Source organism: Podarcis erhardii (assembly GCF_964252035.2).
Source record: "Podarcis erhardii genome assembly, chromosome: 3".
In the NCBI taxonomy this organism is placed as follows: Eukaryota; Metazoa; Chordata; class Lepidosauria; order Squamata; family Lacertidae; genus Podarcis; species Podarcis erhardii.
In genome coordinates, this window is record NC_138507.1 from 41118385 (window position 1) to 41128788 (window position 10404).

At 47.3% G+C, this 10404-nt stretch overlaps 1 protein-coding gene across 2 annotated transcripts; it reads right to left on the bottom strand.

Moving 5' to 3' along the window:
* Nucleotides 1–385: 385 nt before the first annotated feature.
* On the bottom strand, nucleotides 386–9305 carry TENT5A (terminal nucleotidyltransferase 5A). Of its 2 annotated transcripts, none has more exons than XM_081855992.1 (3): nucleotides 8930–9305; nucleotides 5651–6224; nucleotides 386–4108 (listed from the first exon to the last, which is right to left on the bottom strand). In XM_081855992.1, exons 2-3 carry the CDS (start codon nucleotides 6134–6136, stop codon nucleotides 3329–3331), a joined length of 1266 nt encoding a protein of 421 aa, XP_081712118.1. In that variant the 5' UTR covers nucleotides 6137–6224; nucleotides 8930–9305; the 3' UTR covers nucleotides 386–3328. The 2 variants fall into 2 exon arrangements, with proteins under 2 accessions (XP_081712118.1, XP_081712117.1); XM_081855991.1 differs by lacking the exon at nucleotides 8930–9305 and adding an exon at nucleotides 6685–6985.
* Nucleotides 9306–10404: the final 1099 nt, after the last annotated feature.

A 10404-nucleotide genomic window follows, 5' to 3' on the forward strand; every position in this document is an offset into this window, starting at 1 on the left:
AATCACAGAAGCCAACACGTTCTGAAAATATGCTGTTATTTTAGTTTTGACCTCGAGTCAAAGCATCTTCTCATCACTATCACCAGATGGTTTAAAAACAACCTCCACTGCCAGCCAGATGCAACAAAGCCCTGTTAATGGCTGAAGATTGCTGGCTCCTTAAAGCAGAGAGGAAAAAAGAGAGAGGGAGCTATTTCACCTAGTGAACAGAGCTTGTGGGGCATGTGATGCAAGGCAACCATTTGCTGCTTGACATGAGATGCATCTACCTGAACTACGAGAGGGAAGGGGGAAGAGAAGAGAGACAGTGACCCTGTAATCCTCAGACTAACAATAGCCGTGTTTGGTTTACAGGTTAGTTTTACCCTACTGATGATAAAAAAAAAAAAGAGGGAAAAGGCTGCTCCAAGGGGGAAAAAATGTCTATAATGTATTATCAGCATTTTGTGGCTGAAGCACTGCCAGATACCCCAAACCCTTTTCAATAGTGGATGACTCATTTATTTGCAGCAAAATAGCTGTGGTAGGAAAGGACATACCACATTACCAGCTGATCCTCTTGCTCCAGCCTTCTGCTCAGCTTCCCTCAGAAATCCCCTCTGAGCAACAACAGGCTAGACTCTGATTTTGACAAAGCACATCTCCCTGCTGATTCGCTGGGCCAATGGAAAGAGGACATTTCATTTTCGTAACTGAGCACTGACTAGATGTGTATTTGTTATGAGGGTGAGGTTTGTGATTTTCTAAGCAGGCTGTGGGTAGTGAACAGACAAGCAAAAAGTGACGACTGGGGGACCAAGATGGAAATTAATTTTACATTTCCTGCAGAATTCACAAGGAAGAGACTTGAGTAAACAAGCTGGGGTCCTGTTAAACTGACCTTCAGACACAAAGGGATGGTTAAGAATAGAAAAGCTTCCGTAATGGATAATGGGGGAAGGGACAAATGTATTGCCAGTAGCTTTGCTAGGACAATGGGATGCTAAATTGCCTGGTTAGCAGTTTACTAATCCCTCCCCTTTAAATATTTTATGTTGCTTGAACATTTCCCTGTGCAGAGTGTATTTCTCTCCCTTTGATTCCGCAGTGGTGGGTGGCTTAGTTCAGTTTCCTCTCCCAAACTGTAACCTTGGCTTCCTTTCTTAGCATTAATAAAACAATGTGTAGGCCGCAATCCAACACAGATTTGGAGCACTGGAACCCAAAGATTTTTACGTTTCCGGATGTAAGAGCACTTAACGCTGTGTTTGATTGTGACTGAGGTGTTAAGTTAGATTTTGTTTGCTTTAATTTAAAAAAAAGTGGCTGGATGAAAAAAGAAGAAATGGTTAAATTCTTTTGTATAATCATCACTACAGTGGTGAGGTTATTAAAACCCTCCTAGTAAAATTATTTCCCAGCATTCCCCTAAGTCTCTTGAGAGAAAGGAAATTAAATTATTTGTCCCAATGCAAAAGATTAATCATTTTAAATAAGGTACAGTACTAAACTGGAAAACGCAGTGTGACAACCAAAGTTGTTTAATACTTGCATAAAAATGTGTGTGTGTGTGTGTGTGTGTGTGTGTGTGTAATATAAAATATAGATTTCCAAAATCCATGCAACAGTCTTCATAATGGTTCAATTTCACATTTACTAACTTTTAGTGGTCCTGGAATGCACAGTGCATTCTGCTTGCTCTTTTTAAATGTCAATAATTATTATTCAAATACAATATTCTTTAGCTGTCAAGGGAGCTATCCATTTGAGCCACATTCCGATGGTTGTCTGTACATCAGAGAGGCATGCAATCATGGTACTAGTGAATTAACTGTCAAAACCATATTACAGTACAAAACAGGGGACAAAAGGATCAGTGGGTGAAATGTTTGAAACTAGTATGGCTCACAAGTAACCCAATGGATTTGTTTATGTTCTTGCAACCAAATGCATCCTTTGAATCCCATCTTGCTTATGAATAGTTTGTTTATTCAGATTTTCTGATGCAGGATAACTCTCTGCAAAGTGCCCACAGCATTATGATATCCTGTTGCAGACTGGAAAACACACTGTATTTTATTTAAAACATTCCTTAAAATTGCTACATTTTCCCAGACCATATTGAAAATATGTGTGTATGCATGTATACATACATACACATACACATACACACACACACGCACACACACACACACACAACAATATACACACATACACACATGTACCTATGATAACATCACACCAACAATAGAAACTTTATATAGGTATTTGCCAGCAAAAAAATAGGCATTTCCTCCACCATTTATTCACAAGCTTTTTTGTTTGTTTGTTTGTTTGTTTCTTGTGTCCCTGATAAAAACAAAATGCAAGTTTAAACCACAAAACTATATTTTTCTCACTTCAAATTTTCTAAAGGTATCAGGCACTTTTGTTTAACATTAGCATGTACAAATATAGTAATATCTTATCTTTCCTCTTTTTTTTTTTTTAATAGTCTACTCTGCTTTCTACTTGCTTGGATAACTTATCTGAGAAATCTTTGGTCCTGAAGCATATGATGCTTGCTACAGCTGGTTTTCTGGCTTTTCCACATTTTTTTTTACAAAATGTGAAGCACGCACACAGCTGGAAATAGTGAAATTTGTCATAATCTCCCCCCCCCCCGTTTCTCTCTTTAAAAAAATAATAACTGTACCCACCTACAACTGCTTTTTTTTCTTTTTTCCCCATTTTGGAGCAAGCTGGTTCTCTTAAAGCTTTCTGTTCAAGCAAGCTATACATTCTATGGGTTCATTCCACTGACAGCACTTAATACATGCCCCAAAGGCAGTAATTCTAAAATATCTCTTATTCCAACATATCTCTGTGTTATGAATCTAACTTTAAATTCCTGAACGCATATTTCCCTTCCCTTCCCCGCTCGTATTTCCTCCCCGTCTTTTGTTTTGTTTTGTTTTTTGCAGATTCATTTAAAAAATAAAGGCTTCCCAACTTTCACTCTGCCATAGCTATGGGAGCAGGCATCACCAACCCATATTGTCATCAAGCATTCCTCCTCCCTGGTTTCCTTCAAGGGGACCTATTTGCTTTTCATGACAGGCCTCTGTGCTTTGGGGTAGAGAATCCAATGAGGTTTTTTGTCTTTCGGTTCTTTTTCTAAATCACTCTCTGTTTCATTAGACTGAAGAACCAACAGCTTCCCTCAAGCTGAGAAGCCAGAGCAGACCACCATCACACACAAAAAACACCCCATTGTTTGTTTCTAAAAAAGAAGAAGGGGGGAGTGCTGCCTTTCCCCCCTTTATTTGCTTGACAGGAAACACAATCTCCACCAAGCCTATTAAATCTGCTAATTACAGGGCAACCAAGTCGAGTACGTGTGCTGCTGACACGGGAACATTGGCTGAACCTGGGCAATATAATAATTGCTAAAGTTAGCATCTGCTACATACGGGGCTGGCTGGTAGTAGCACGTGACGTTGGCCACATTGGGGATGATATTCTGGTCAGCTAGCACACGGATGGCCAGCATGGTGATAAGGTTGAGAGTCTGTCTCCTCTCATGTCCCATCAGGCACACGGTGCTCTCATTCACCACACTGTGAAGGGTCATGAGATAGTCATACTTGCGGTCCTCCAAGCCCACAAAGTGGTTCTGCAAGTACGACTCCAACTTCCGCTGCTGCTCCCCGATGTCCGAGAAGTCAATGAAAAACCTGGAGCACATGTATCTCTGGAGAGACTTGATCTCGGATTCTGAGGCTGCCCTGAAGCCCCTTACGAGGAGGTTGCAATACTTCAGGAGACCACCTCCCCTGATCTCTTCCGGGTTTCTGGTAGCAATCACCTTGTTGCAAAGGTGATCAAAAGCTTCTTGGAAATCCCCATAGACACTCTCCCCGATTATAGTTGGGTGAAAAGTTTCAGTCATCGGGTTCTCTGAGCATTCGTAAAAAAGGAGGAGAGAGTCTAGCTTGATCTGAAAGGAATCTACGCTGAACTCAAACTGCCTTCTCAGGGAGTCCACAAATTTCAGCTCCACGTTTTTCCCACTGTTGTTGGACAAGGAGATGAGACTCCACCGATCTGAATCATTGCACACTTTCACCATTTTCTGCACATAGGCTTCCTACAATTTGAAACACACGGGGTTGGGGGGGAGAGACAGAGAGAGGAGGGAGGAGCAGATCAGAAAACCAATAAAAGCACCTCCTCTTTAGAGTCTGTATTTGCATTTGATCCCAGCTCCACCCTGCCCTAGCTTGCAGCAGAGCAAATTTACAGAGCCCAGGCGTAAGAAAGAGACACTGTGGACAGATTTAGCATGCGGTTTTGCAGACCTGCAGTTGCATAGGACCAAAGGGCGAGGGAGTGCTTGTAGCATGGTCCTGCACAAAGGACATATTCTGTAGGATTTTATTAAGGCTTTTCCTCCAAAGAGATTGAATTGATGCACGCTAAACAAACATGCACACACAGAGATATAGTGAAGGGGACAGGACTCTTTCAGACGGTTAAAATGTAGCATACATGCAAAGGAGAATAATAATCAGATTGTATCTTATAAAATCACTAGTAGCTTTCCCTTAAAAATAAACTTGCACCAATATTCTGGGAACTTTCAACATTATCTCAACCTTCATAATCTCTTGCCCACCCCCAAAACAAGGCAAGACAAAACCAGAGCAGGTATAGAGAGGGAAATCAACCCTTTCTTCCCCTGCTGTGATCTAGAATAACATTTGTGGGGCCACCAAGGCAGGGCCTTGCAGCGGATGTCAACACAATGAGCAGGGCAGCCCCCAAACTTAGCAGGGCTGGCTCATTCCACACTACCATCTAAAGAAGGGGAACGGGATTAGGGTTCTTTAAACCATGTAAAACGCCCTTACTGCACCATCGGTTAAAACAGTTACTTGATTCAAGGCAATCCAGTTTCCCCGTAGCTAATTAAGCCACTTAATCAGCGTTGCAAAGTTGTTTAAGAACAAAGCAGTGAAGTGAAGCACATTTTTTGGAAGAAAGAGCTGGGCTCTTCACATACTTAAGACAGGTTGCAGAGCAGCATTATTAGAGTATTTTGACAGCAAATCCAGCCTTTGCATTCCAGCCTAGGCAGGGCAAGGAGACAGAGGAGCACCGTGCCCCTCTAGCGGTCCTAGCTACAAACCAATTAAAAGAAAGTAACTGTATTTAAAACGGCTTAGCCTGATGAGAAAGTAATGGAGCTAAGTTAGCATAAATCCAAGTACTTCGGTTTGGCTGAGGGTGCATTTACAAAGAAAATAAGAATTCATTGATAACTGCCTATAAATATTGTACATACACATGTACACATATACAGAGACTTAGGAATCACTCTAAGGAACCATGCCAAGTTAGTATTTCAAAAAGCTTTAAGGGGAGGACCTGTACATGAATAATCCTGGGGTTGTTGTTTTTTTAGCAATGGGGTGTGTGTATTCTGCCCCCTTAAAAAAAATATTTTTAAAAAATATTTTTATTCAGCTGCACTGCAATCTAAAATAAGGGCTAGCTTGTCCTAGAGGCTGCGCCTTCTCCATTCTGTCCGCCTGCGCTGCTCTGTGCCGGCCCGTTTTGGAGAGGCAGAAGCGAAGCGAGAAAAGAGGTTCTCCCAGCCGGCCGGGGACTGCGAGCGCCTTCCATTTACCTTGAGGGTGAGCGGGGTGATCTTCTCCTTGTTAACTCCTTCCGGCAAGAAATCCAACAGGCAGTCCAAGACGACGTCTTTCACCGTCTGGAACTCGGCTTCTCCCTTCAGGTCGGCGCAGAAGATGAGGTCCAAGTCCTTGTAGCCCAGGCCGCTGTCCTGGTGCAGGACGTGGCTGGCCGCCGAGCCGTTGAGGCGCACATCGCGCACGCCGATGCGCTGCTCCTCCAGGCGGCTGCGCACCACCTTCACGATCTGGCGCGGCTGCATCTCCAGCGTGGGGAAGTTGCCCCGGCCGTGGATCGGGATGGTCTCGCTCAGGATGCGGTCCAGGCGCTGCACTTGCTCCCAGCTGAGCACGTTGCAGCGGCTGCTCTCGCTACAACCCAGGCACGGCTCGGCAATAGCCTGCCGAGGGCAGTCGCCGTCGGCGCCGTCGGAGCTGCTGCTAGTGCTGCTACTGAGAATGTTTTCCTCATCTGCCATGGTCCAGCGCCGTTTGCAAGTTGGAGCGGATCAAATAGATGGAGAGAAAGAGAGGCCTCCTTTGCTGGAGTTTCTTCTTCTTCCACTCCTAGCGGGACGGGGGGAGGGGTTAAAAAAAAAGGCAAGCAAAAAATCAGGAATTTATAGCTTATGACGAAGACTGCGATCCTCACAGGGGCGAAAGTAAGCTTTATTTCACCCAGTTTGGCACACACACCCCGCGCGCGTATTTACGCACACATACGCTGGGAGTCTCAGTGGCGCCCCTCTAGAGGCTTCACCCGGGGCAAAAAAACCCGGCTAGTCCCGTCCCCCCCCCCTTCAAGCCCCTTCCTCTTGACAGGTCTGAAGTGGTTGGAGAATCTCAGCAGCTCTCCGGCGCTCCCTGCTCCCCCTTCCCTTCCCGGAAAGCGGCTTTGGCGGAGCTAAGCGGCGCTTTCAAGTGAAGCCACGACTCCCGGAGTGGACTCAGCGTTTCGGAGGAACAGGATGCAGTTTTAAGTGTGTTTTCACCGTCCCGCTCCTGATCTATCCGCCAGTATACACACCTGGGGGCTTGCTCCTGATCCCCTGCCGTGTGGCGCGCGCGCGTGTGATCGAGCTGCCCTTCTGACGGATAGCAGCGAAGGATGGGGAGGGCAGGCAGCCTGCACCCCTTGCGCCACTGAAGGAGACGCCTGGCGCAAAGCTTTCCTCCGGAATCCTGCCTGGTTCTTCCGCCCAGCTAGCAGGGATCGCGCTTTCCCCGGAGCTGCTCCCGCTCGCCCTGCGCAGCCTTAGGTCGCCTCTAGAGCTTTTGCTGGTTCTGCTTGGGAATGTCCTCTGTAGTTTTTTATATGGGCTTTCTCGCTCTTCCGGGGATCCGAGCCACCCTCCGCTTGCCCACGCCCCTCTCATCTGCATAGGGACACTTCTACTCCTTCCCTCCCTAATCCCCCCCCCTTCGCCCAGGCCTTTCCAGACACGCCCCTTCATATTTGCATAAACAGCTGGTCCCTATGCTTTCCCCAGCCGCTTTTCTAGAGCCGCTTCCTCCTCCCCCGTGCCAAACAAATCCTCTCCTTTCTGGAAAGGGAAGAAAGGTGAAAGTTGGAAGGATCTGGATCCTGCTGGAACATCCTGGAGGGAGCTGGCAAAAAAAAAAGTGGCACACTGAGGGTTTGGCGGGGGCGGCTCTGTAGGCGAAAGGGCTGCAATTTTTATTTTTTATTTTTTAAAAAAAATCAAGTCAACTAGGGACCCGCGGGCGTTCGATCAGGAACAGGGGGTGGGAGTTATGTCAGGCTGCATGTGGAACATTCTCTGGCTCTCCCTGCTGAGTCTGTGCTTTGCGATTGTGTCGAGCTGAAACGGGAGGGAGGCCGAGAGGGAGGGGTAGGTTACATTTTCACCCAGGGATGGAATCCATTGCCGAGCCGGGGACGTTTCGCACTAATAAATAGCCAGCCTGGGGTCTCTGAGAAAGGGTGGCTCCTTTTTTTAAAAAAAAAAAAAAAAAACCATTTTGAAAACAGCTCTGTGGGTTTCTAGAGATCCTGGTATCCGGCTTTGTTTTAACTGCGTCCAGTTGTCAAAGCACTTACTCTACAGAGGGCACCCCCGCCCCCCCACCCCGCCAACGCCGCCGCCGCTTTTTCTCTCTATTGAATTGTCAGGAGAGCAGTCCAGAAAGGAGTAGGAGGCGACACTACGTGGCTGCGCTGTGCACCTTAAGCAGCAAGATTCCCGTGGATGTTCATGGAACAAAAGAAACTGCCAAAAGGGGGGGGGGTCACAGGCATCTGAACACGGCGTACTCAGTATTTTACAGCGCCCGGGGGACCTGAGAAGGATCCAGCTGCACCAGGCTAGTGAAGCAGCGATGCCTTCTGGTTTTTGAAGCTATTTGTAAAGCACGGGACAAAGTGGGAAACAGCTTCCCAGGCGGCGTTTAAAGAAAGCTGGAGTGGCGGGGGACACCCAGGCCCAGACATTATTCCCCCGCCCGGAATAAAAGGTAGAATGCAGGTGCGCCTGGCAATCAGAACCACCGTTCCAAGTACTGTCCTTAAAAATACCCCGGTGAAGTAAGGGGGGGCGCTTTTAAGATTGGGGAGGTCAAGACGTTTTGGGACTGGATTCTGGATATACCCGAAGCAATAATCCTGGGCAAAGAAAGCCCTGATTTGCAGCTGGAAATAATAAAATGCCTGCAGGAACTGGCTAGGAAGAAATCCAGAGTTCACCACCACCTGTTGCTGCGAAGGGCAGGAGTAAGTGCAAAATAGCGGTGCCAGCTTTTTATTAGACCACCTTCCACTTGGCCAGATCCGTAGTGCTGTGCAGCTAGCACGTCATTTCACAGGAAGAAGTTGGCCTAATCCAAAATGTTGTCACCTACTCCCCTCTCGTTTTTATTCTCTGAAAGTGGCTCCCCAGTACGCCGTGGATTTAACAGCCCAATGGCAGAACCATCGCCTTCCGCTCCAGCTATAAGATGGAACAGCGCACAAGCAGCGCGCGGGGGAAGGAGCAGATTCTCCTTCCTCTGGATTCTACTGAACACACAGCAAAAAACACACGATATAATGCAAAGGTTGTCTGCTTGGAGAACCGGTCCCTTTTATTGCTGCTAGACTTTCTGTTTTCTACTGGAAAAACCTAAAAGGTCGTTAAACGAGGGTTAGCTACGCAGTTGTGAATGTCCCTGGAAAAAAAAGTTTGCGTTTTATCATGCATGCACAATGGGTAATGGGGAATATATATAAAAATATATATAAACTCACTTTTATATATATATATATATAAACTCACTCTTCTCTTTCTCTCTCTCTCCCAGCGGTTTAATTCTTCAGTGCGTGACCACAGAATAATCTGACATCTGAGCAGTCTAGGGGTAAAGCGCGATTTCCCAGAGACTCCACCTGCGCAGATTCGATTCCTCTTTATATATTTGGTGCGTAGGACTTTAGAGGCATGACAGAGCAGGATTGGTGGCCGAGGACTCGTGCATGGTCGAAGAGGTGGCTGTCACGTTTCTCGCAGGAATGTGAAGACTAAAGAGAGGCGCGGAGGGAGGGGGTGAGCGAAAACAGCGGCGGCGGCAGCAGCTGGAGGAGCAGTAATAGGAATGGAGCAGATAGAACGTCACAGGTACTGACGTTCCAGCAACAGCTGCAGGGCTATTCCGAAAGCCTGTGATGTGAGAAGAGCCTGGCCAATCAGCGCCGGTTTGGCCGTGACGCTTTATTTTCCTCCTCCAGGCCCCTGGGGTGAAGAGCCAATCGGAGAAGGGCTCGAGAAGCAGCGTAAGCGTGCCAGCTCCGAGTGAATGAGCCGTGGGAGGGAAGGAGGGAGGGGGAGAGTAAACACGCCCACGCACAGAAGAGCTGCCTATTCACAGGCGCTTGCGAGAAGGTCCTGCGTCTTAGGAGCCTCGTCGTGCTGCGGGGCGAGAAGGAAAAGAAGGCCTTTCCTCTCTCCCCCCCCCCCCTTCCCAATTAGCAGCGGTCGGCGGGAGAAGCGCTGCCTTTGGGACTAGGTTGTAGCAGGCAACGCAAGCTCGGGCTGCTACTCCGGGAAGGTTTCTCTGTAAAATCCGTGGGGTTGCAGAGAGAGATGGGCAACATCAGTCTTTAATAGGAGGCCTTGACTGCGAGGCAGCTGCAGGCTTTCGCTGTGAAAGTTCGCCTGCGCTTGTAGTGGACTACAAACTGCTGTGGCAACACAGCTTAATGACTTGATGCTGCCTGGACCACACGCCCGAAACCAGGGCTGGCCCAATGTGATGATGCGTCCCCCCCCCCTCCTGATGATGATGACCAGTGGTCAGGAATGGTGGCCAACAGTGTCGGGGGATGGCAGCATATTGGCTACCTTTGCCCTGCTTGATATGTGAAGAGTTTGTGGTTGCGTAGGGATGGCATTATTCCTATCATTAGTCGCACGCGATCTGGGACTGAGCATAAAACATAGTTTAATAACTGCAGCCAAGGGGTTGTTGGCCTGTGGAAGGAAGAGCAGTGAAGCAGGGGACACTCTATATATCATAGCAAATGTGGTCAGACTTTAGCAGACCAGGGTTCAAATCCCCATTGGGCCCCGCAGTTCACTGGCTGACTTTGGGTCAGCCCTGCCTTTCAACACAACAGGATTGTTGGGGGGGGGGTGAGGCGATTAAATAAGGAGGGAGAAAACCACGTGTGCCACTTTGAGCTCCTTGGAGAAAAAGGCGGGGATATCAATGCAATATTACAAAATTTTTACAAAATTAAAGGAAGTCTCTGAAT